This window comes from Grampus griseus (genome assembly GCF_964374135.1).
Source record: "Grampus griseus genome assembly, chromosome: 19".
NCBI lineage: Eukaryota > Metazoa > Chordata > Mammalia > Artiodactyla > Delphinidae > Grampus > Grampus griseus.
This window is the reverse complement of record NC_139013.1, coordinates 23,722,038-23,748,801: the sequence shown is the minus strand read 5'-3', so window position 1 is coordinate 23,748,801 and position 26,764 is coordinate 23,722,038. Positions and strand designations below refer to the sequence as shown.

Here is a 26,764-nt window from a genome sequence, read left to right as displayed (position 1 = left end):
ACGGTGGCTTCTCTTCTTACGGAGCATGGGTTCCAGGCGCACGGGCTTCAGTAGTTGCAGCATGCGGGCTCAGTAGTTGTGGCTTGCGGGCTCTAGAGTGCAGGCTCAGTAGTTGTGGCGCATGGGCTTAGTTGCTCCGCGGCATGTGGGATCTTCCTGAATCAGGGCTCGAACCCGTGTCCCCTGCATTGGCAGGCGGATTCTTATCCACTGCGCCACCAGGGAAGCCCCCAAGTATTTGGAATCTTAAAACAAACACTTGTTATGTGTCAGGTGCTCAACTTTATCTTTTAAAATATCATCTTCACACCAGTTTTGTGAAGTAAAAATTAATCTGTAATGTATATAATATGATATGGCCTAAAAATCTTGTCCAAGATTATGCAGATATGAGATTTGGGCCCATGATATTACTCTCCAGAGCCATCACACACCCTGCCTCTTCCCACAGAAGCTGAGGTTGAACTTTTAGGCCTTGGCAACATTGGATACCTAAGTCTTGAGTTGCTCAGGCACTGCTGAGTAAACCTCGCTAATTTGACCCAGCTAGTTGAGGAAGTAGTTAAAAAGGAAATTTGAGTTCTTAAGCAATAGGTTTGAACCCCACCTTAGAGCCATTCAGGCCCACCCATCCCTGGGTTTCTGCAGAGCCTTGTTTATTTGTCTGTCCAGTGTGGTGTCTGCAGTTTATAACACACCGTGAGAAATTCCAAAATACCCTACTTAATGCTGCTGATTATGCATATCTCTACTTGGTTTTTCCCATTTGTCACCACGAGTGAGTCAAACGATGAGTAAATGGAAATTGTTTGTGTGTGGCTAGGCATCACCATGGAGGCCAGATAACACTCGGTCTCTGTCAGTTTGAAACTTCAGCATAAGAGCACCTGACTTATCTGTGTAGATAATTTTCCATGTAGATGAGGTTTGTCCCTTCACTTGCCTCTACATTTTAACCATTTTTCATGCTAGTCTTTCTATATCAGGGTTCCATGGCTATTTTTATTAAGTGGAAGCTATAGAAAGGGATTATTCTTTCCTGGGTAACTCAAAAGGTTTCTCACTCTTTTCCCACACTGCCCTGTCTTGGTTCTGTGATGGCCATGAGTGTTTATCAGGTATTTATCACCCACCTCCTCTCTGCTTTGGGCCCTCTTTCTAGTTGACTGTCTGCTACAATATGGAAAGCAACCAGATATTATAAGTTGTTCCCAAGTTTATGGAAACAGGAGTTTAAATCTCCCTTGAGAGCCTGCACATCTGGCTTCTCAGGCTTAATATCTGTTAATTCTATGTTTGGATCTGCGAACCCCAGAGCTTTGGCCTTCACAGATGTAGAGAGGTGTTATTGTACGTATACCCTTTGTCTCTGAGTCCGAAAAGACCACTGGTCTGAGTTTACCTGTCAGCAAGTTGCTCTGGTTTGATTGCAGGGAGGCTAGGAGACAGCACATTTTTTGCCTGGTCAGGGTGTGAGAGTAAAAGTAGGCAAGGTCAAGGACGCTTCGTATTATTTTAAGGTCAGTAATTTGGCTCCACTTGATTTTGTTTCTGTTGTTTTATGGATGAGTCCATTTGTTCTCTACCAGAATTTTGAACTGCTATTTATTCCTAAAACAGCGCTAGAGATTTTTCAGGGTATTAAAAATGATTTGATCTTATCACTGAGGATAACTAACCCTTTGGAAATTTGTTTTAGTGCTAATGATTCTAGAAACTCCACTTTCCCCCTCTAAGCTTGTGAGGGGTCCAGGGCAGCAGAATTTTATCTACTGTCATTTCCCTCCTTTTCTTTAGTGACCCGAGGTAATGGACTGGGGACTTTATTTCCACCCAGTTTCTACTGTTTCCATCAACAGAAGCATTTAAGGAAAGGAGGAGAAAAAGAGTTCATACACATTTGTGTCTGATGAATAAACTAAGAAGGCACTTTATAAGCTTTTTTAGTGCGTTTATCTCAAGGGTAAGACCCCCTGTACAAAAACTACCCCCCCTGCCCCAGTAATAAATGTCATATTGCTACATTCTTGCCATATTTAAATGCTTTTTTATAAATAAACCACTGCTAAGTTATTTCATCAAGAATGGGTTTGTTTACTTGCATACGTTTTCTGGGGTATAGCTGATGCCTGTGCAGTCTCTTATTTATGGTTCACTGAGAAGAGAGTGGGCTTTAGCCTCTAAAAGGAGGCATTTCTGAGCCACTCTTCTGGACTTTAGATGTTTCTTACAGGTCCAGCCCATTCCTGCTCCATGAGAATGTAGATTTAGTTGGGGACAGTACCACTGGGGGGATAGTTGAAAGGGCGCTGGCCCAGGAGTGAGGAAATGTCAGTCTAATCCCAGCTCATCCACCCTCTGACAGTGCAAGCTGGGCAAGTGGCTCTGTCTCTCGAGAGGTGTTTCATTCTTTTTATCTCTAATGTGACTTTTAAACGCATTCCTAAGTTCTGTGGTTCTGGTGCACAGTACAAGATAGCAAGTCAGAGAAAAGAAGAGGGATGGTTGAGGGCCTGTGTCTAGAGACAGCTTCATAGAAGAAGAGTGACTGGCCTTGGGTCCTGAGGGCATTCGGGGAGGAGGTTTAAGAGAGAAGAAAAAGCTCAGAATCCAGGAAGAGTCAAATGGCAAGACCACCTGGGCCAAAATCCAGAGTGTGATGACGGATGGTGGTGGAAGCAGAAGGTATGCTTTGGCCAGATCCCATCTGACTAGTCAGGTGTGGGGGCGCCCTGGAAGCCAGGCACTGGATTTGTGTAGAAGAATGATGCTGTAGAAGGCCCTGAGCAGAGTCAGAGACTGCATGGCTGCATTTCAGGGTCAGTCTGACTGGAGTCAGTGCAGGTGGGTTAGAATTAGCAGAGCCTGGGGGTGACTTGGGACACTTTGTGCCTGAGGAGGCAGAGCTCCAAATGAAGGAAGTACCTGCCAAGTGGTTTTGAGATGTGAGAAGACAGGACTGAAGATGCAGAATTTCCTGTCATTGCCTCATAGGCGATCATTGAAGCAGTGAGGACAGATTATGCTAATCTCAACTGTAACATCACAGGGATTTCTCCCTTTTTCTAATACTCATGAGTAGACAAATGGATTACTACCTGCAAAATTTCAAACTTTTAAAAACACTTTTTAAATAAAACCTTTACTTTTACTTAACTGCTGGAGAATAAATTTTAAATATTTTTCTTCTTTTCTTTTGAAATTTGTTACCAGGTTTTGGGGTGGGGAACAGCTTTTAATCCTCTATACCAGGGGTTACAAGTTAGGGGCCAAATCTGGCCACCACCTGTTTTTATAAACATGGAATTTAGCTACACCCCTTTACTTACGGTTGACAGTTCAACCGTGGCGCAGCAGACAGTGCCTGGCCTTTTGCAGAAAAAGTGTACTCAGTCATGTTCAGTACTGTCCCGTGTTTATTTTCTGCCTGCTTTCTGCTTCGTTCAACAAAATCACAGCCATGGCCCCCAGGTAGTTTCATTTGAGCCTTGCCCTCAACTTGTTTCCTGGAAGCTGTAAACTGAGTCACTTTCACAGTTCTCCAGAAAAGGGGATGCAGCCCTCCTGGAGCCACAGGCATTCGCGAAGCCTTTGGAAGTTGTGGTGGTGAGGACCCTGTCATGGAATAGTTCTGATCGCAGCTGCTTCTGCTTCAGCAACAAATTCCTTCATAAAATTCATAGAACATTCTTAGAGGCCCGTGGACTAGGTCTCTTTATCTGAAAACAAAAATAAAAGGTGTCATAAGGGCTTCCCTGGTGGCGCAGTGGTTGAGAGTCCGCCTGCCGATGCAGGGAACACGGGTTCGTGCCCCGGTCCAGGAAGATCCCACATGCCGCGGAGCGGCTGGGCCCGTGAGCCATGGCCACTGAGCCTGTGCGTCCGGAGCCTGTGTTTTTTACTGCAGGAAAAAAAAAAAAAAGGTGTAATAAACAAGTATTCCCCTAAAGCTAAAACTGCCTTCTACCACAAAAGGGCACTCAATTAAATCAGCTGAATAAAATACAACAGAAATCACAGAGCTATTAAGAATCCTACCTCCTATCATGGGTCCTCTCTTGGCTTTGCAGAGCAGCAGACTATTAAAGGAAATTATTAAATTAAATAATTAATTATTAAAGTTATCATGGTGAAACTTAACATACTTTAAACATGCTTTAAACTGAAATAAATTTTACTTTTTCTCATATAGCCATGGTCTGAAAAAGTTCTTTTCTTGTCGTGGAATTGCGATTGCGGTTGAATATTTTTGGAAGCTTGGCAACAGAAACATCACTGTATTTGTCCCGCAGTGGAGAACAAGGCGTGATCCTAATGTCACAGGTGAGGCAAACTGATTTTTCCAGATTACTAATTAGGTATTTAATGAGTTGGCTTGTAATTGCAACACACACTACTTAGAATAGAGTCATGTGCAGCAACTTTAAAAACAAAACTGTAAATTCTTTGCACCCAGTAAAAAAAAATCAGTTGAAGAGTATTACAGCATAAGAAATACTTGGGGGAAGGATGGAAAGTTAAATAGCTGTTTATATAGAAAGTTATATTAGACTTCATTATATATCACAAAAATTTTCTTTGACTTTCTAAAAAGTTGATTAAATATGTCTTTCTAGTAGCCTGGGTTTCTTACTCTTTAAACAGTATTTTTGAAAATGGCCATTTGATAAATTTGGAACCCTCAAAGAGAATGCCTTTTTAACAGCCTGTTTAATAGCTTAATATGAGTCATTTATGTTAATTGTATGGTACTGCGTGGCTGACCTGCAGGCCACACACAAAAGATTTGAACTTACTATAAATCCTTAAATATTCCAGAGAAGCTTGAAGTTTTTTGTTTCTTGGGTCGTAATAGGAAAACCAGTGAAAGGGCTATGCCAGGCAGCTTAACACATCAGATTACCTGGAAATAAAAGGTAGATTGGGAGGAGGAAGCGTGAGAACAGGACTCCCCCAACACATTTACAGCAGGAAGTAAAACTTAGTCACTGTTGAGGTGGAAATGGTAAAACCACATTTCCCAAGTATCCCAGTTTGCCTCACTCAGGGGAATGTATTGGTCCTAACAGAAGGTACTTGAGAAATGAGGCAGACCCACTCATTTCAGTTACTTTTGCAGTAAGATCCCTGTAAGAGTCTTGTAAGCCTTGTGTGCTGTGCATTTCTAGAATCATAAAGACACCATGTTTGGGCACTTCAGCTTAAGTCAGTGGTGAGTACCATTGTAGGGAATGTAGGTGTGGGGATCTTAGATTCTGAGCTTTTAGCTTCATTTTTGCCCATTACTCGTTTGTGGCTTTGGCCCTCCTTTATCTTCTGTCACAACCCACTCCCATGAAAATCAGTAAATATTTGTACAGATAACAGAGAGAGATTAGATAGGATGCCAACCAGAGGGAGATTTGACAAACTCTTGGAATAGAGACCAAGCCTGCCTTTCCTGGGATCGGGACAGAGCAGTTTGTCTGCTTCTACTGCCGTCACTCTTCCTGTTCCCACCCCTGCCCTCCCTCCTAGGGACTCTTGCCCTTACTCTCTTTGTCCTCTACTGCTTGTAATGTGGCTGTGAAAAAGTTCTTAATGGTAAGATCCATTAAATATAAGTTTATGGTTTACTCTTCTTAATTTAAGAAGCAAATGAGTTGAACAGTTTTAAGTTTAAAAAATAGCTAAAGTCAGTTTTTATGTTATATTTGTCTTAGTATATGTCTTGCTTGATTTTTTTTTTTCCCTTCCGTCCCAGTAAGTTAGTAACATTGAGTCTTCTTGAGTCAATAGAAAAAGGGTTTCCCACAACTCTTCAGGTGAAACATTTGGGAGTGCTTTCATTTATTTAAATATCTGGGAAGATAGCCTTTTTCTGAATGTGTATTCAACTTATTCCATGAACAGAACAGCACTTCCTAACCCAGCTCCAGGAGCTCGGAATATTATCTTTAACTCCTGCACGGATGGTCTTTGGAGAAAGAATTGCTTCTCATGATGACAGGTATGAAAGGCTGGTTTCCTTTCTAAAGTGGGTGTGGGGTGGTGAGGGGCCAACCACCTCCTCCACCGGACGGTGGACACGCTTGGCTCGGGTTTGAGAATTTTAACATTTATGGTCATTAAGGTTATACATTCAGTGGTCTTTGCTGTACGGTTTAGGAGATTACCAAAGAAGCTGCTGAGTTAGAATTTTTAATAAAACATGACTGAGAATCTATAAGTAAAAGCAGATATTGAGTTTGTAGTCTTTTTGATACTTCCTAAAAGTAGTGTTTGTCTTGTCCTAGTGTGGCAGCCTCAAGAGTGGTTTTCAAACATCCCTCTGTCTCCTGCTGGTTATACTTGGCCAGTGACTTAGTCTGTCATTGTGATGCCTGAGCCCTCAGTATTTCTTCCACATCATAGAACATGGTCTCAGCTGCCCCTCATGTTATAGGAATAAGCTGCATTTCTTAGGTTGTTACATTGCTCAGAGAACAGGTGCTGAGATGACAAGTGTCTGGGAACCTAAACAGTGGCTGCCTGTTCTTTCCTCTCCTGCCCTCACCCTCTTTCTTTCTCTCTGGCCTCTAGCACTTAAGCCCCCTAGTGGTTTAGCCTCAGCGTTCTACCACAGTGCTCCCCCACATTGAAGACAGTGCTTAGCTTGTAACCCAAGGTAGTGAGTGATGGTCAGATGGGTGAGAGCTGAAAAGAGGGGCGTAGCAAGGGAAGGGGACTTGGGGTGACAGCGGACATTCAGCAGAACGTCCAAAGGGCCTTCTCACTGACAGCCCCTTACCCTTCACTAGGCTGGTATGAGAGACCAGATCTGATGGGGAGAGTCAGGGGTGGCATGAAGAAGAGTGTGGGAGGGGGCACCTTTGGGCCGGGGCGTGGGTGAGAAGGTACTGGGAGAGTGGGATGGAGGGCCCACCCTTGCTCCAGCTCTAAGATACTGGGTAGGGACCGTGGAGTGCTCAGGTGAAAAGGCAGGTCAGACCGCCAGGCTCGTGAAGAACCTTCAGATGCTCTAACGCTGCAGCTTCATTCTCACACCAGCAGAAATTGAATGCATACGCAAGTGTGTAGGCTAGGCCTTTGCTTAATTTATATGGCTCTCTGGGTTTTTAGCAGATGTGAATATGAGTCCTGATTCACAGTACATGCACGGAAGCCCTTACTACCTATTTTTGTTAATACGTCTGGGCAGATATTACCACTTACAGTTCATGCCAGTTAGAAATAATTTAAGATACTTATTAATAAATCCAAAATGCTAAATCATATTTACTTACCAAGGTTTCCTAAGATTTCTGAAACTAATGAGGCTTGTTTTTTAATCTTCTTTTAAGTACTCACTGCTATTAATAAAAGCAGTTGTTTGCACCTTTAATTCTAGTAGTGATTCTCTTACTTTATTGTTTCATTATCTTTGTCTACATTGCCTCAGGCAAATGCGGTTATCCTGATTAGGAGATAAAACTCATATTATCCTCACGAATCTCTCATTAAGAGGGCTTGAACATGAATAATCTCCAACAATGAAATAGAATTCTCCTTAATATTTAATTCTTAAACTTTTTGATTACCATGTATCTTTTCATAATTTGCATTTGAGTGGATCTATAACTTGGACTAAACTGAATGGCAGTTCCGGACATCTCTTCTTAAGTCAGAGCAGAAAATGTGAATTTAGGCATTGAAAAAAACATTGCGAGGCCAACTGTGTCAAGCAGCTACTCTTAGAACCAAAGTACCGTAGCTTATCAACTAAAACCCTAACAGTGATTTCACAGGCTTGTCAACCCTTATTCATTCTCTGCTCTAGTCCTCATGCATTATCTTATTACCACCCTTTATTGATAATACAACTTCTCTAGAAAGATGTATAAATTATGGTTGAGATTATTTTGAAAAAGAGTTAGATTGTATGAAAACCAGATCTTCATTTATAATTATTCTAGTAATTTCAGATGTTCAGTATTTCAGATTGATCTTCAGTTGACAAGGGCTTAACTTTCTGCTTCCCAGCCTTGGTTAAATTCTTTGGTGATTTTCCTGTGAAGAGGAAATCCTTTTGTTTTCTTATAACACAGCTTCTCTGAGCCAGGGATGCCTGCCTCCTTGCCCGTTTTAACCACTTTTATATTACCATAGGTTTCTACTACACTTAGCGGACAAAACTGGTGGCATAATTGTAACAAATGATAACTTCAGAGAATTTGTGACTGAGTCAGCCTCTTGGAGAGAAATAATTACAAAAAGGTAATATTTTCTTCTTTGTCTTTGGTCAGAGATGTCTTTTGTTGTTTATTATTTGTTTTGCGTCCACCTTGGAAGCAGTGTCGGGGGCCTAAAGTATAAGACTATGCTCCCAGTCCACAGGATGGCTGGCCCTTCTCCGTAAGTGGGAGGACTCAACACAAAGCAGTAGCTCCAGCAGGTGATGTGTGAGCATGCTCTGTGCCTACAGGTGTCTTCTGTAGATCAGTTTTCCCTGGCAGGAGGCAAGAGGCACATCTCTGTGGCACAGTTAACTCTCTGTTAACTGTGATGGAGCAGAAATGGCCACCTGACTTCACCTTGCCCTGATGCCGAGGGATACTTGAGCAAGTCATTGGGCCTCCTGACTTTACTCAGTTATGAAATATGAAGGTTGGGGTTCAATGACAACTATGAGTTCATCAAGAGGGTAGGACCAAAATCAACATACTGATTGGGCTTTCACTTTTGGGAGAGGAGAGAGTGTTTCTACTTTTTACTATCTGATGCTTTTCTTGAGCATTTTACCATCATTTTACCAAGTTTAGTCATCTGTATTGAAAACATGTTGAATATCATCCAAAATAACAAAGTCAGGAGTTTGCAGTCACTACTGTAAGTTTTTTGTTTGTAATGACACTCTGAATGTGTTCAGCTGCATTAAGATCAGTGAACACAAGCTTCCAGGACTTTCCATTAGCAAGCATCGTCTGACAAGTTACTTAACAAAAAGCAATATTCTTATGGTAGTGCCAGGGATGAGTCATAAATGCCACAAATCTAAAAAACATACCTCAAGGCTGTGTATATCTAGTATAACTATTCTATAACTAGTGTAACTACCTACTTACCTCTTTAGGGGTTTCACAGTTGCCACTTGTCTGATATTTATATTTTGTTGAATCATTGGAGGATTTTAGAAAATGATTCTTTGGTTCATCATTCTAGAAAATGATGCCCAGGTGAAAGTTAATTACTATATGCATTTTGACTGAAAAAACTGTTGTTGATAGCTGAGCTCAGAATTGGTCTTTGACCTGGGTACAGTATGTGCTTCTGTTGGATCTGTGCCCTGGGCTCATTGTCAGTATTGGACACTCATCTGTGTATGCATGGAAGGTTTAAATGAGTCAAGACTCAGTCACACACCAACCCATTGCCTTCAGAATTCATAAAACAAGGCAGAAACCAAAGTCCAAGCAGCAAACCAGCCATTTGGACTTTTTTCTTTTTTAAACATTTTTGTAGACTTGATAAATCATGCTCAACTGACCTTCAATATTCTTTCTTCATACACTGTTTCCCTTTTTTAAAAGAACATCAGTGGGTTTGCTTATGGACTCATTTATTCAAAAATTAAACCTTGGTTGAGCACCTGTTGTATCCTAAGCACCTGTTGTATCCTAAGACAGTCTTTCAGTCTTATTTTTCAAAGTTACATTGAAAGTCAGGAGAAGGAACTGCTTCCCAGGCCCAGATAAAAATCTGAAAGTCTTGCTAAGAAATGTGAGAGCCAATAGGGTAAAAGTTTCTTACTCTATTGTATTGACCAATATTTGTATCCAAAAGAGAAATTAAAATGGTTTAACTGGGGTGTATTTGTTTTTTGCTTTAGGCAGTTAAGCAGCCTTTAATTTTTTTCCTCCAGCACTGTAATTGTTCTCCATGTTGTAGATTGCTCCAGTATACCTTTGTGGGGGACATATTTATGGTCCCTGATGATCCTCTGGGAAGAAGTGGACCTCGATTAGAAGAATTTCTTCGGAAGGAAGTCTTCCTTAGGTATTTCCTTTTCCAGATTGTCTTGCATTTACAAGTTTGTTTCAGTTCTTTGTGCTTCAGGGTGAGTACTCTCTCTCTAAAGATTAAAAATGGTGTTTTATTTTTTAAAATAGCCTTAGATTTAGTGCTGGTGAAATATATGTGGAATGTCTCCCAAAGACCAAATCTTCATTTGTGGTCCTTTTGGTTTTAATCCCAGGAGAGGATGAGGAGCCAGATTTTCTGTAGGTCTAAGAAGACAAAGCAGATTTTGCTAGTGGTCACTTATTAGTGAATGCTGCTTGGGTTCATGGTGTGTGTCTGAATATCTTTTTTAAGTTGATTTTCCCAAATCATTTGCTTTGAATGTTTTATGCTTATATTAATTTATTTACTCTTCAGGAATCACTGCCTGGGGAAGTGTTACTTTCTACCTCACTTAATAGAGAAGCCAGTATTCTCTATTTATCCGAAATTGATTTGATAGCTTAGGTTTTCTTTGTTGTGGATTTGGGTTTTTTGTTGTTTGTGTTTAAAGACATGTTGCTAGTGGTGGTTGTTTCTGTTTTCAGAATTCTCAAGTAATGGACGCTGTTAACTAAAGTGTCCTGTGTGCCTGAGTGGCAGATCATATTCCCCAGTGATAGACCTTTTCCCTTTTTTAAAGTAAAACAGGCTACATTTCTGTGTATTTCTCAGCAGATGTTTGCACAGGGATGCTATGGAGGTCTAAACTGAAAGGAATCAGACGCACAGCTCCCCCAGCTTTTTAAGGCAGTGAGACTATAGCTGATCCTTTCCATTTATAACAGGATCCTTTGGGGGGACGGGTGGTTCACACAGAGCTGTCTTCTGCACACAAGACCAGCATGATTTCAGCTCCCAGGTCTTGTGAATCATTTCTCTTTTGAGCCTTTGGGTTTCATTACACAGATGAGGACTTAGTTCCCAAAGGTCCTGCTTCTCTACCGACACCAAGAGAACGGCAGCCATTTTTAACACCTGTTGAATGTCCACATGTCTCATTTTCTTTCAGAAGTCTGAACTTGGAAATCCTCTGCTAGGCTTTAAGACCTGAGGCCTGTGTGCAAGCATCAAGGCCCATGGGTCAAACAATGGAAGGAGAGTTCCGGCTCCTTCTACAGCCTCAGCAGCCTGGCAGCAGGGTCAGTCCTGCCTGCTCACCTAATGGCTCTTCACAAAAGTGTTAACTAATTGAATAAGAAGTTAGTAATAGCCCCCCCCCCCCCACAGAGGGACTGAGCTTTTGAAGTTGGGAGAAGTGTTCAGGCAGCCCCATTTCTCAGCTGCAAGGCAGAGTCAAGTGGGAGGCTTTTTCACAGTACGGACGCTGTATACACACTCACGTGCATTCAAGTTGTGGGCACCAATGTCTCACTCAGACTTGGGGGGCTGGGGAGGCAGCTTTTCTGCCCAAAGTGGTTTCCTTTTTCTCAGCCCTGTCAACCAGGCTCCACAGAGAATCAGAATCTGCAGGAGAGTAGGGCCCTGTTTCCAGTTCTTTTGAAAGCTTCCAGGTGATTCTGGTACACCCTGGTTTAGAGCCAAGCAGCTGGTTAGTCCTCACAGCAGCAGGCCAGGGAGGTGGAGTCGCTCATGAAGAGCTAGCATTCCCTGTCATGACTGATGGGGAATTGGTGTCATTGGCATCCTCACGGGCCCCACTGTGGACAGCTGCCATCCCTGCCTTGGCTGCAGTCTTCTATCTTGCCTTCAGAGGCCAGAGAGCAAGCAGCTCCTTGAGCCTTGGTGTCAGCAGCAGATGTTTAGACAGATTTCTTGTTTATCTCATAACTCAGCTCACCAGGACTTGCTTCCGTTCACAGAGATATGCAGCCCCTACTCAATGCCCTGCCAAATGTGGGCATGTTTGACCCCAACTTCAGAGTCCCTGGCACCCAGGCAGCCAGCACCGGCCACCAGCCTCCAGCCCGGATTCAGGGCACCCCACCCAGCCACTGGCTTCCTCAGCAGCCCCGCTTCCCACTTTTGCCAAACCTTCCCAACATCCAGCAGAATCTGCCCATGCCAGCACAGAGATCTTCTGCGGAAACCAGCGAGCTAAGGGAAGCCCTTCTGAAGATCTTCCCTGACTCAGAGCAAAGACTGAAAATCGACCAGATCTTGGCAGCTCATCCATACATGAAAGACCTGAACGCGCTTTCCGCCATGGTGTTGGACTGAAGGCCGTCGGGAACTGGGGCTCCGGGCTGAAGATGCACTCAGTCTAGTATCTGCACGTGGCAGCAGGAAGTGACAAAATGTGAAGAAACCAATTTCCCAGTGGAAATGCTGTTGTAGTGTATAGAAAAAAACATGTTTTGTGTATAAAAAAATCTGGGTTTTCAAAACCAGCTTTTTTCTATATATAAATTATGCTGCTATTACAGATTTAACATTTTCTGTAAAAGGAAAGTCTACATTTTCTGCCTGTTCAGAACTGTTTAATAGCAGTTACTCTTGAGTGTACTTACATTTTTATGTTTTTTAAACTATTTTCCTTAACGCTGAAAATATTGACAAATGGATATGATTAGCCTTTCTAAATAAAAAAAGAGTTGCTTTCTTAGGGAAGGCAAGACCTCTTATATTTTCTTGAGATGACTATGTCACATCCGCTAGCATGAAGTGTGCTCACCCCTCCCAGCTCCTCTGCCCTCAGCCCTGGCATTAGAGTCCCGAGGAGTTAATTTTGCTCCTCTGGAGTCTTTCATTGGAGCCATTTGTGAGAGTGAAAAGTGGCGCCGCTAGATGGCACCTTGTGCCTAGCCGCTGTTAATGACCAGGGCAAAGTTAGACGCACAGAACATCCAAGCCGAAGAAACTTGAGAGCTCACTTAGTCTAGCCCTTCCTCCCCTCCCACCCTGCAGAAGAGGGAACTGAGGCTCAGAGTGCCCTCTGTCTGGACGCGCCCAAGTCCGCAGCCGTGGACCGGATTCCTCGTCCTGGGCTCAGACACACTCACCAGCCAGTCCCTGACTGACTCTAGAAGTCACATATTAGCTTCTGAAGATACTAGTGGGATGTGAGAAAGTTTAGTGAAGAGCCCCATCATTAGAGTAATTTTGTGTCCACAGCCTTGGGAGACCACCCGCCATGTGAAGTTTGTGCAGCTTTGCCAAAAAAATGGTTTTCTATTCTCAAGAATGACCCAAGCCAGTAAACAGCATTAGTAGCTTCTGTGGGGACCCAGAGCCCCATATTTATTTTTCCTGTGTTTGTCTCTCTAGTGTCCTCCTAAGCTGCCCTTCCTGTCTGTGAGTCTTTCTCAGAACTGATATCTTAGTATTGTGTTTTCAGTGTTGCCTAAATTCTGTGTCAGTGAAATACTTTTTCTGGCTAATTAATTCCTAACATCTTTATTGTTCTCTGGACCTTCAAAGGGCTTCGTATTTTATACCTGTTCTCTCCGTAGGCTGCTCGTGGTCAGTCTCACGTCTGCCTTGTAGATCACATCTCTCCCGGTCCCCAGAAACAGCTGCCGAGGACTCGGTGCTGGTTCGTTCTTCACGGTGAAGGGACTTAGCTGGCCATGAGCACACCTAGGTGTCTCCCCCCAGTGCTCCCTCCAGGCGTGTCTGACCCCCGCATCCCTCGAGGGGTGAGTCCAGAGTCCTCCAGGTGGCCAAAGTCGTACTTCAATCATGTTTTCTCTTGGATGCCTTTAAGATGCATCCTACTGTGGAGCTGCTTGTCAGCAAGGGGGCAGGTTGCCCGAGTCACCCAGCTATGCACGTGGAGGTGGAAGACTCGAGGCAGGCCGGAAGGCGACATTAGTCCCAGCCCCTGTGCCTCAGCTTCACAACTGGTGGTTTTTAAAAATAACAGCAGAGGTGTGAGGGTTGGGTCTTGCAGTGACTCTGACCTTTGGGGTCAGGGTTTTGTCCAGCAGCCTTGCCAATCCAGCACTTCTCCTGTTTCAGAGAAGGACCTAGAGGGCATACCTTGATTGCCAGGACTTAGCCACAGGTCTTCCTGGAAGGGGGCTGAGCCTCCACTGATGCCAGGTAGAGCTGGCTAGGCCTAGAGGTCAGGAGTTTTCTGGGCTCTAGAAGTGACTTGACCTTTGACCTATGAATTGTGTAAGCCTCTGTGGTCTTAGTATTGTTTCTGAGAGCTCTACCTGCCCCTTTCCACTTTCTCGGCTGCAGGAAGGAAGAACATAGGAGACCAAGTGGGAGGAGTGTCAGAAAAGCATTACTTACTTACCTTGGTAAATGAAACAATTCATGGTTCGTTCTTAAATCTATCAAATTTAGTTAAATTTAATACTTTACAATTCAATTTTCAAACGATTATTAAAAGAAGTCCGTTACTTGTTCCCAGGCTCCTCTTAATACTAGGCTCAGTGTTGATGCTGTAAACTATTTCTTGATGGTCTGCCTCCCATGGGAGAGTTCTAAACCACCTTGGGAGTGTCAGCAGCAGTGCTTCCTGTAACGCCTTGGGGCTGTAGGGGGCTGTCGTGTGCGGTGGCTCTGCATCCCGTATTCCATGGCATTCCATGGAATGAATGAAGTAGGTGGCAGGGCAGAGGATGCCACAGAGGTTGTCCAGGGTTAAAGAATAAGTAGGTGGTGATGCGGAGTGATTCCTGGGCCTGCATTCTTCCCCAGGCCCCAGGCTGCCGCCTCTGGGAGAAGAAAGACTGGTTTGACCTTTCTGTCAAGTAGCCGGTGTTTGAGACCCTGTAGGCTGCCAGCTGGAAGAACGGTAAGAAGGCCTCTCAGCCATCCTGGATGAAGGGTCAGCATTGTTCTGGCAGGCGTAGCGGGCCATGGCTGTGTCTCCAGGGACTCTGGGGGCCTGTTGCAGCTTTTGGTGTCCGTGACAGGAGGGGTGGTTTTGCTTTATTGCCCGGGCTTATTGTGGCACGTGGGGAATATGATCCACGCATAGAAGCCCCTGAGGCTCTGAGCGCACCCCGCCACCGCCAGGTCCGTGCCCCTCCCCCCAGGCCCTGGGCCCGGGCACCACCCCCTCTCAGGCCCAGCCTGCCTCCCACACACCTCTGAGACACCGCGTCCTTTGGAGGTCCCTCCCCAGTTCCGCCTCCCCACCAGCCCTTCCACGTCCCCACCTGTCCTTCCTTCCGTCCGTCCATCCATCCCTGGGCCCATCTCCTCTCATCTCCCAACGGTAGTTTGTTTGGTTAGTTACTCAGACTCCATTTCTGCATTATCTACCTCTCCATCATTCCCCATGTCCTCCAGATCCTTGAGATTAAAATAACCTGAAAGGAACTCTGTTTGTCGCTACTTCCCCCCCACACGCTTGCCACTCTTCACTCCCCTGTCTGCAAACTTGGCCTGTACCCCACCACGTGGGAATAGTCTAGGAAAGTCATCGGAGACCGCCCAGTTGCCAAATTCAGAGGCCTTTTCCCAATCCTTAATCTCCGTGTCCACATTCAGTGACCGTAGCATGACATCGTTGACCTTATTTCCCTATTTTCTGAGATTTCCCTCACTCCTAAACGTCTTCATTCCTCTTCCTTCTTTTACCTAAAGGCCAGTTCAACAGGTGGTTCTCAAACCTTGGACCAGCTATGGGACTCACAGCAGGGAGGGCAGCTATTAGTAAAAATGCAGATTGCTGGGCACTACCCCCAGAGATGTTTATGCAGTAGCTCTGGAGTAAAGCCTGGGAATCTGCAGCTTCAGCAAGCTCCCTGGATGGTTCCCATGCGGGTGGCCCAGGGACCACATTTCGAGAAGCCCTCACCCTTAGGGGCCAGCACACTTCCCTGACTCCCACCGCCCCTCTTTGCAATGGCTTCCAGTCCCAGCTCCAGCCCTGCCCTTCACGAGTTCATTTCTAGCTCTACCTAGAAGCCCTGGGACATCTTCAGACCCACTGTCCCCCAGACACTGGGCCTGCGTCTGTTCCTTGCTCTCCTTTCCCGCCCCCCCCGCCACAAGATCTCCTTGCCCACTCTTGTCCCTTTTTGACCACTGCCCCCCAGTCACGCTCTCATGGCCTCCGTGTGGGCGTCAGCCTCTGACCAGTCAGCCCGCCTCTCAGCTTTCCCCCTCTCCCTCCCAGACTCCACAACCACTAGATTTATCTTCTAAGAACACATTTCTGCACACCCCTCTTCTTGTTCAGTGATCAGTGGCTCTCTTGACCAGAGCGTCAAGTTCAGACCTCCTTGAGCTTAGTATCCTTGGCTGTCCACCTCCCAGTTGTACCTGACTGCCCACTTTGTATAGCCCACCTGCCCACTCACTGCAGCCACCCAATTTCCTCTGTTACCTGTGAGCTCCCACCTCTGAGTGCATCTCTCCTCTGCTAGAAATGCCCTTTCTCCCAAATGGCTTCCCCGCTCAAAGGCCCAGCCCTGCGTCCTCTGTACCCTCACCTAAAGCTTCCGACAGAAGCAGCCTCATGGTGTTCTGTGACCCCATAGCATTTGTGTCTTGCTTTCGGCACTTGCCACTCTGGCTGGTGTCACCGCAGCTGATTGTGTACCGTGTCTTACCTCCTTTTCTAGACTGTGAGCTCCTCGTGGGCAGGGCTGTCTGTGTTCACTCTCTGTATTTCCCACAGTACCTAGCACAGTGCCTTGCACTTAATAGGTGCTGAATAAAGTCTGCTCAATTGAACTGGAGGATGGTGCCTTCTTGACAGCGGCTCTAGCAGCCAGCAAGGCCTTCGGAAATCAGATTCTCAGCAGTCACTCCTGGAACCCACTACTCTCCATTTTCCCTTCACGTCAAGGCTCTAACACCACCTGGTCCAGGGATGGGCACCTGCCCCAGGCTGAGCCAAGCAGTGTGCTCTGTCGTCCTGCCCACAGGTGGCCGGGACAGACACCTGGCCAAGCTAAGGCCAGTCAGGACCACTCCTTGGAATTGTCCCCTCTGGTAGTGGTGGGGGAGGCTACAGAGTGTCACACCCAGGTCTGTTGGAGGCTGCTTCCTGCCCTGGGTCAGGGGAGGAGCTGGTCTATAGTGGGAGAGAAGCAGAAGCATGACAGCATGATTCCTGGTGGCATGAGTTCCAGGTTCCTGTTGTCATGGAAACCTGAGGGCTCTCATGCCTTTCCTCAGATGTTGAGGTGCCTGTTATCCTGACACACTTCACTTTTTCCTTAAGTTGGGTTTACCAAGAGTCTTGAGTGACATACATATCACTGTCCTTACACTTGGCAGATCAAATGAGGGAATCTCATTGTATCGTTAGGAAGATCCCAAAGACCAGAGCGTCAGCACTGCAGGAGCGTCCCCCCAGTCAGTTTCCAAGTAACCTCAGGAGGCTCCACCCACACCCTCACGCAGGGTGGCTCCTCCCTGGAATCCTCCGTCCTCTTTTTTTTTTTTTTTTTTTGCAGTACACGGGCCTCTCACTATTGGGGCCTCTCCCGTTGCGGACGCGCAGGCTCAGCGGCCCAAACGCTCCGCGGCATGTGGGACCCTCCCGGACCGGGGCACAAACCCGTGTCCCCTGCATCGGCAGGCGGACTCTCAACCACTGCGCCACCAGGGAAGCCCATCCTCCGTCCTCTTGAGGTTGTGCCTTAACAAATGCCCTGATGTGAATTTCCTTGCTCCGTTGCCTAGCTGGGCAGAGACCAGGCCTGCTTCGTCAGAGTTAGACCTTCTGTACCCTTCCGCGTGCTCACCGGTAAGAGATCGGTGATGGGATCCTCTTTCCTAGCCCAGGGCTGTCGTGAGGAAGAAATGGGCCAGGAACTGCCTGACACAGAGCCCGCTCAGTGACTGTGGTGACTGGCTCTGCCCAGCAGCGCTGTGGGCACTTACGGAACTGTTCACACCCTTACAGATCATCCCAAAGGTAGAGATCTTGTGTCTCCAAAAGCTCAGCGATCTCGTGTTCTGGATTCTGAATGTTCTTCTCTGTCCCTGCTGGCTCACCCAGAGTGTGGTCCAGACCCTCCTCAGAGCCTCGTCAGGGCTGCAGAGAGGTCCTGCTGTGACCTGGAGAGGACATCGCTCCCCTTAACAGGCTCGGCTCCCTGGAGAGCCCGTTGGTGTCGCAGCAGAGAGGGAACCAGAGGGACACCAGCGGAGCCGCTGCTTGGCCACAGGATGCGCGGGAAAGCTGATCCCTGGCTGACACAGCACCCGCCAGGCCGGGTCTTGCCTCATCTGCTCCTTACGCCGCTGCTTTGAGGTCTCCATATTGCAGGAGACGAGACAAGGCCCGGCGATGCTGAGACTCGCACTGCTCAAAACCCGTGTGTCCAGGATGCAGGGTTTGAATTCCCGCAGCCATTCCACCTCCCCGAGAGGCAGGCTGTGCCAGGGCGACTTAGCAGCCAGAATGGCGCCCGAGATGGACCCCCTCCCCCACCCAGGGAGCAGAATGGAGGGCTCGTGACCCGGGTCAAGGTTGTCAGCCTGCTGGGCAGAGGGAGGCTGTGGAAGGAAGCTGCCTCCCACCTCCCACCTTCCTGAGTAGTGGGGCCCGTGTCCAGCCCTGTTCCTGTGGGAGGACGCCAGGAACACGTTATTTTTTTTACGTTGACCAGCACTGCAGAAGCGCCGTCCAGAGTATGCCTGTGTGCACGTCATACCCGCCTTCCTCTTCATTTAGGGGGATGCACAGCAGTAAAGTGACCTTTGATGGGTTTTGAAAACTGAAAGCAGCCTTTTTTACAGCTCAGTTTCCAGTCTTGTGACATCTGTAGTTCCAGGGCTGGTGACAGTCATCGGGGAAACTGAGGCTGGGCATGCAGGGATTTGCCCAGAAACTGGGCATCAGTGCCCACAGCCAGTGCTGGAGCTGCAGCCCAGGAGCCCCAGGGCTCCTGGAATCAGCCCCCTGCCACCTCTTCCCACACGACTCCCAGCCGCAGACTAGGGCCTTTGGGCCTTTCCCTCCCACCGCTCGCCCCACAAGTCCCCAGGGAGCCCTACTCGCCCCACAGTCTGAAACCCAGTCTGGGGTCAGGCCTGGGCAGGCCTGCCCTCCCCGCTCCCGGCTTCCAGAGAGAGAAGGAGGGGGCCTCCCCTGAAAAGAATGCGCTTGTCTGCCCGCCTGTCTGGCTCCGGGATCAGTCTAGGGTTTCAGCCACCAAAAAAGGCTGCAGGAAGGAGAGGGCCTCCCGCAGCTGGCCTCGAGGAGCTACAGAAGCTGCTTTGCTCACATGACCTCCCCAGACTAGAGGGTCTCTCAACGACAGCGGGTCCCTCTCCCCTTGCCAGCCCCTCCTGAGGGTACAACACGTGCCCCCTTCCCACCAAGGTGGGCAGGGCACTGGCGCTTCTTCCCATTTTAAGGCTGAGGAACCTGAGGCCCAGTGGTGAGTGGCGGGAGTAGAGCTGGAGCCCCAGTACCCGCATCCTCTGCGTGCTCTCTTGCCAGCCCCTCTGTGATGCCTCCCTCTCCCCTGTCCCTAAGCCGCCGCTGTGGGCCTGGGACAGTGCTGGGGGAGGCGAGAAACAGCCCTAAGGGGCCTTTGCAAAGCGCCCATGCTCCTCCCGCCCTGGCGATGAGGGCGTGGGCCCTTCTCTGGCACTTCCTGCTGTGTGACCTTGAGGAAGTTACGCAACCTCTCAGATGAGGCTGGTCCCCTCATCTGTGAATGAAGTGAGGATGTTGCCCTCACAGCTGGCGGCTTTCAATCCTGAGGCACATCAGAGTCATCTGGAGGAAGGGCTGTAAACATGCTTGTGCCCAGGCCGCACCCCAGACTAGGGAGATCAGCGTCTGGAACCCCCGGGGATCCCGGGGTGCCCTCAACACACCGACACCCTATGAAGAGTTGTTGCCACCAGGATAAAATCCTAAGACAAGGGCCTGGCACCTGCGAGTCCCTCCCTTTCCTGACACCCCCCTTCAGTGGCTCCAGGAAGGGCTTGTCCTCCAGGCTTCATCTGACCTTCAGTGTTTTCCAAATCCCAAGCCCCACAGAGGCGGAAGAGTGCAGAGCTGGGCAGCCAGGGGGCCCCTCCCTCCTGGGACAAGCGGCTGGGACTGGCTTGGTCTCCCCACCCCCAGCCCAGCTGTGCGTCCTCACTGCCGGGCAGAAGCTGGCTCTAATTACCTGGGACACTTCTGAACAAGGACAGAGGGAAGGGAGCGCCCGCCGCCCACCAGGCACACGGGCCTCTTTCCACCAAACCAGGGTCTTCCCGCAGCCCGTCGCTTGCCCCGCAGACCCCAGTCACTGCCCTGCATGGCACTGGTGGGCCCTGGGAGCCCAGCAGGATCGGCGCACGCCGTTGAGGACTGGAAGAGTCCGCCACGCGGAGACCTCCTGTTTCACAGGGCAGAGGCCGGCAGGCTTGGGCTCCGGGGACCTTCAGCCGTTAGGTGAGGCAAGCCTTGCGTCCAGATCTCATACACTGCCCCCCTGGGAGACGCGGGGTCTCCTCTCAGAGCGTTTCCAGCCGCCTGACACCTCCAGCTTTCTCGCCCCCGACCAGGAACGTGGGCATTGAGGACCAGCCTGAGCATCGCGCGCAGATGGAGGTCGTGCTGAGTGGGGACACTGGAGGGTGACTGCTGGCACAGCTGGTGGGAGGAGGCCCTCGTCTGCCACAGAGCTGGCGGCCGCAGAGGGGCTGCCTACCTCAGACGTCCCAACCCCCCCGCCCCCTGCCACCAGCTTGGGGCCATCTGCTGCTGCCATCTGAGTCTTAGCGGAATGATCGTCCCAGCCTAAACCACCCCTGGGGCTCTGCAGCCCCCGTCAGGGTCGTGGTGAGCCCCAGGAAAGTCTGCGGCCTGGGGCTGGCCCTGAGAACCCTCGCAACAGGAAGTGACTTGACAACACGAGCCTCGACCCCCTCCCTTCTCCACAGCCCCCTCCAGACTGAACCCAGACCTCATCTGTTTGGTCTTTCCAGGCGTCCGTCACAGTCCCAGCCACAGCGCCCCACCATCTTCCTCCTTGGATGAGTCTGCAGCTGCCCAGTGGGACAGGCAAGAATGATTCCCCCACTCTACAGATGTGGAAGCTGAGGCAGGCCCGCCCTGTGACCTGCAGAGCCAAGACTTGAACCCAGGCGTCCATACTCCGTCCCTCCACTGAATGACTCAGGAAGCCACAGCTGGGTGTCCATACATGCATTCATTGATGTCAACCTCTAGTCCCTTCTGAGTACTGCATTTCTGCTGGGATGGGCAACGGTGGGGGACCGACAGCCTATTTGGGCGAGGAGACCAGAGACAGAAGTGCGAATGGGGTAAATGGGATCAGCCACGAAGAGAGCGTGGGGCTGCGAATGGAAGAGTGTTCCTGGCAGAGGAACAGCACATGGAGAGGAAGGCCACAGCGGAGGCTGGAGAGGTCAGGGAAGAGGGTTTGCTGCGTCCTAAGGGATGTGTTCTGCCTTCTTTCCCTGAACTGGGGGCCCGCGGGGGGCCAGCCGGGGTGCACGCTCTGCTCTTTGGAAAAGCCCTTTCCAAGCCTGTTCCTGCACCTTGCAGACAACCCTCGCTCCAGCCCTCCCTGGCTCTTGGAACGGGAACGTGACCTAAGTTTCTGGCTAACCCAGCTCCATTCCTGCAGTGGGTAAAGGGAGTGGCGGAGGGAGGGCACTGCCTGAGGAATCCCTGCTGGGCTCCCCAGGGTGTCTCCTGGGAGGCCCACCAGTCAACAGCATGTGGTGGTCTGTCACCAAATGGTCACGACTAGATCTTCCCCAAGACTGAGCTGGGTCTCCTCTGCGGCAACACCTCTGGCCCTCCATTTGTCTCCTCCCTGAAGAGCCAGGACCAAGGAGTGATTCCGTCCTGCCGCCTGTGACCGCAGAGTTCCAGGGCTTTCCCTGGTATCAGGGAGACCCACTGGCTCCTCTTTGGGAAAGGGGCGAGGTGGCTTTTCTAGGGGCAGAGATTCGTTCCTAATCATGACAGCGTATGAACTCCTTAACTCCTCTGCGCCTCAGTTTCCCCTATCATACACTCCGTCACCCCCGTTTGGCAAGATAATGCCTGCTGTCTGCCCCTTATTAATTAAGCGGGCTTAGTTCCTTTGTCCTTTTTTCAACTTTTTGGGAAGAGCACACACATCATAAATAGACGGCTCACTGAGTGTTCCCAAACCCATCATACCATGTCACCAGCACCCAGACAAAGGAACGGAGCACGTGAGCTTCCGGGAGCCCCCTGTGCCCCCCCCCCCCACACCACCAAGGTAACCACGAGCTTGACTTCCCATGGGCTTTAAGAAGGCTTCACCCTCCTCCTTCTGTACAGAGCAGACCAGGACCCTTCAAAAAAGGGGGTGGGGGATGGGCTTCCCTGGTGGCGCAATGGTTAAGAATCCGCCTGCTGGCTTCGCTGGTGGCGCAGTGGTTGACAGTCCGCCTGCCGATTCAGGGGACACGGGTTCGTGCCCCGGTCCAGGAAGATCCCACATGCCGCGGAGCGGCTGGGCCCGTGAGCCATGGCCGCTGAGCCTGCGCGTCCGGAGCCTGTGCTCCGCAACGGGAGAGGCTACAGCAGTGAGAGGCCCGCGCACCGCAAAAAAAAGAAAGGGGGTGGGGGAGAGAAAGAGAGATCAGAAGGGCCGGTTTCCAGGACTCCTGTGCACACCTGAGCCCTGGAGCTGGGTGGGACCCTGTGTGCCCCGGGGCTTTACCAGCCAGCCCTGCCCAGGGGAACCCAGGAGACACCTCCGGAGAGCAAATCTACAGAGGAGCACTTGTCCATCACTTTCCAAGAAAAAGAACACTTTTTTCTTATCTTTAAAAATTGTATGAGGTCTTCAGAATCACATGCCCAATTGGTGGACCAGAGAAAAGTAGCGAAGTTTCATTTTTTTTAAGCTGGAACATTCAAGGAAGAGCCGTCCAGGTGGCCTGCATTCCAGGGCCTTTTTTTCAGTGCCCTGCCTTCCCTAGCCCCTCTCTGGAGGCAGCACCCCCCTTGCCTGCCTGTCCTCCTGCACTTGGTAATTGCAACCAGCTGTCCAGAGCGGAAACTCACGCTTCCAGGCCCATGCAGGCTGCTATCTGGGTGGCTGTAAGGGCAGAAGTCCCCATCTCTCTCGCCTCCAAGCCCATCTCCTCTCAGGTCAAGGACTGCCCCCCGCCAATTCTGGTCCCAGCTCTGCTGTGACCTCCCTCAGGCCCGTTCCTTCCCCTGTCGGGGTGTCAGTGTCCCAGTATGTAAAACCAGTGAGTGCCCACACTGCTACTGGTCTGGCCCCCTGTGAGACAGACCCATGGACATAAGAGCACTGAGAGATTTGGGAGGGATAGTTCTCCAGGCATCAGCTCCAAGGCCACTCCTCCAGGAAGTATCCCAGGAAGGCCCCCTGCCCCTCAGCACATCAGCCTCTGGCAGCTTGTACCGTCTGTTCATTTAGCAGCTTCTACTTGTGGCACAGGGAGCACACAGCTGTGAACAAGGTGGCGTAGCCTCTGCCCTCAGGGAGCCGTGGCCTGGGTCCCTTACCCAGCTGGCATCTCCCATTCCGTCTGGGGTGAGTCTATGTGGGTAGTACACAGGGGCTGAGATTGCACTTCTCTTATATGTTTCTGTCAAGAAACTTGGTTGCAAGAACAGACACCCCCTCAACCTGGCTGAAGCCAGGAGCAAGTTTATCGGGAGCCACCAGTCCCAGTTCTGGCTCTTCCAGGTCTCACAGGAGTTCCTTGAACAAACTTCACCCCTCCCCAGGCCTGGATCCCCATCTCAGGATGAGGGGTCGGAGGCTGACCTCTGAAGACTTGTACAGCTCCAATCTTTGCTGATTCTTGGAATCTCTTTTTCTCATCCAGAGAAAAGGAGGTCAAGACCAGGAAGAACGAACTGAGGCTTCCTTAGAAAACAAGCAGAAATTTCTTATAAAGTTAGATGAGTATCTACCCTATGGCCTAGCAGTTCTCTTCCTAGGTATTTACTGAAGAAAATGAAAACATATGTCCACACAAAGACTTGTACAAGAACATCTATAGCAGCCTTATTCTAATCGCCGAAACAGGAAGCAGCCCAAGTGTCCAAACTAATTGTGGAACATCCATATGGTGGAATATTACTCAGCAGATACTCAGACAATACTATTCTGGCTGTACAGATAATGCACGCAACAGTATGGATGAATCCCACAGTCGTTACATGGAGTGAGAAAAGCCAGACGAAAAGTACACGCTGCATGAATCGTGTATGGGAAGTTCTAGCACAGACAAAACTACCCTATGGGAACAGCAATCAGAAAGTGGTGGCAAGGGGAGGCCCAGAGGGAACTATGTGGGACGATAGAACTTGTCTTATATCTTGCTTTTTGTTGTTTTTTTTTAAAGAAGATGTTGGGGGTAGGAGTTAATTTATTTATTTATTTTTGCTGTGTTGGGTCTTCGTTTCTGTGCGAGGGCTTTCTCTAGTCGTGGCAAGTGGGGCCACTCTTCATCGCGGTGCGCAGGCCTCTCACTATCGTGGCCTCTCTTGTTGCAGAGCACAGGCTCCAGACGCGCAGGCTCAGTAGCTGTGGCTCACGGGCCCAGCCGCTCCGCGGCATGTGGGATCTTCCCGGACCGGGGCACGAACCCGTGTCCCCTGCATCGGCAGGCGGACTCTCAACCACTGCGTCACCAGGGAAGCCCTCAAACCTTCAAATTTTTAAATCACTTGTATCGATTCAGAGCAGTTCCAATCAAAATTCCAGCAGGATTTTTTGGTAAAAATTTGCAAACTGATTCTAAAACCTATGTTGAAAAGCTAAAGAACCTAGAATATCCAAAAACAATCTAGAAAAAGAGCAACAAAGTTGGAGGAATCGTACTACCAGATTTCCAGATTTAGTAGAAAGTTACAGAATCAGGACATTATGTTTCTGGCAAAGGATAGACACATAGATCAGTGGAACAGAAGAGTGTCCAAAAATAGAATCACACAAATACAGTCAATTGATTTTTCACAAAAGTGCAAAGACAAGTCGATGAAGAAATGATGTTCTTTTCATTAACTGGTATGTCCGTGTGACAGAAGGACTCTTAGGTGGCCCCGCATGACCCTTGCCTCCTGGTGTTCACACCTTGGTGTAAACCCATCCTCTTGAGTGTGGGTGGGACTTGTGACTTGCTTCTAACCGACGGAATATGGCAAAGTGACAAGGGATGTCATTCCCCTGATTACATTATGTTGCATGAGACTCCATCCTGTGGCAACTTGCTCCACAGCCTCTCCCTGCTGGCTTGATGGAGCAAGTAGCTGTGTTTAGAAAGCCCACATGACAAGGAACTGCAGGAGACCTCTAGGAACTGGGTGGCCTCTAGGAGCTGAAAGTCACCAGCAAGAAGCCAAGGCCCTCAGTCCTCCAGCTGCAAAGAAATGAATTCCACCAACAATTTGGATGAGCGTGGAAGCAGATTCTTTCCAGTCAAGCCTCCAGATGAGAAGACAGCCCAGCCAACACGCTGATTGAAGCCCAGTGAGACCCTAAGATGACCCAGCTAAGCTGTGCTCAGACTCCTGACCCACAGAAACTGTGAGATAATAAATGTGTTTCATTTTAAGCCGCTAAGGTTGTGATAATTTATGATGCAACGTAGAAAATCCATTCGCCAAAACATAAAACCTCTACCTATATCTCACATCATATACAAAAGAAGTTAACCCAAAGTGGACCATAGGTCTCAGTGTGAAACCATAAAACTTAGAGAAAAAAAACAAAAACACTGAACACAGATGTATTTGGTCAGACAGTGGCCAAGGTAGGAGCCGTGGGGCAGGGCGGAGGCAGTGTTGGAGGGAAGCTCAGTTGTGACCCATTAGGACTCGAGGTCCAGAGCTGCCCAAGGTGGCATGGGAACAGCAGCAGCTTCGACCCTGGGATCTCCCTGGCGGCATCTCTGGTCTCCTCTGGCTCTCAACTGCCCAGTCCTTCGGTATTCTCTAATCTGGTCCAAATCTGATTGGTTTGGCTAACGCCACCCCAACGGGTCAGAGTTCTTTGCCCCAGGCCCCTTCATCGTTGGCTGACCAACCTATGGATGCACAGTCCTGGCTCAGTGCCCACCCTAGTTCAGTTTCCTCCCCTGAGCACAGCCAGCCACTGCCACCTCCCAGTGGGGCCACAGGAGGGACACTGGATCATACAGATGCCGTGACTGACACATCAGAAAGGCACATCTCCGTGCCTCGATGCCTCTGCTGCCCACCAAGGCGCTAAGTCCCTTCTGTGCCCACGTTCTGAGGTTCCCTGGAGAGGGACACACCGCAGGCCAGGGATCCCGTGGCCCTCTGGCGCCTCCACGCCCACGCTGCTGCTGGGCTGCAAGCTCAGGCAAGCTGCAGCTGCCCGGAAGCCCCATCTGAGAAGGCTGGGAAGCCATTCCACCAAGACAGGTGTTAGAAGTTGCCAGGGCGGGGTTGGTGCAGAAAGCTACCTGGGAAGTGCCAGCCCATCCCTTTCTAAGAAGACGCTCCTCCAGGGAAATGGGCAGCGCGGCCCTGAGTCACCACTAACAACGGGCACCGAGGGGCCTCCAGGAAGAGCAAATTCACCAGCACTTCTGCGTGCCAGAGACCAGGAGACGGGGAGACTCTCAAGTAGCTGAACAGAGTGGCTTGTGAGCCAAGCAAGCGTCAGCATTTGCGGAGGGAGGAACAAAGGGGTCCTACAAAAGCAGAGTTAGGTGGAGGGTGCTGGGCCCCAGATGAAAGAGGGGCTGAGTTCTACGCTGCCTTGACTAACCCCCAGTCAGTCCCTGATGCAGTGCCCCCAACAGCCCCCTGCCGTGTAGTTTCATTCGTGCCCAGAGCCCGCAGCGTTCTCAGAGCACTCCGCCGTCCTCCCTCCCAGGCTGGTCCGTAGAGTTCAGTCATGTC

The 26,764-nt window shown here is 49.3% G+C and overlaps 1 protein-coding gene across 1 annotated transcript in view; it reads left to right on the top strand.

Moving 5' to 3' along the window:
* N4BP1 (NEDD4 binding protein 1) overlaps nucleotides 1-16,620 on the top strand; it is a 48,246-nt gene extending 31,626 nt beyond the window's left edge. The window contains exons 3-7 of the mRNA XM_082676259.1: nucleotides 4,193-4,323; nucleotides 5,893-5,989; nucleotides 8,128-8,235; nucleotides 9,907-10,014; nucleotides 11,841-16,620. Coding sequence (XP_082532385.1) covers nucleotides 4,193-4,323; nucleotides 5,893-5,989; nucleotides 8,128-8,235; nucleotides 9,907-10,014; nucleotides 11,841-12,198 — 802 coding nt within the window. The 3' untranslated portion in view covers nucleotides 12,199-16,620. The remainder of the gene's footprint in view (nucleotides 1-4,192; nucleotides 4,324-5,892; nucleotides 5,990-8,127; nucleotides 8,236-9,906; nucleotides 10,015-11,840) is intronic.
* The last annotated feature ends 10,144 nt before the right edge of the window (nucleotides 16,621-26,764 follow it).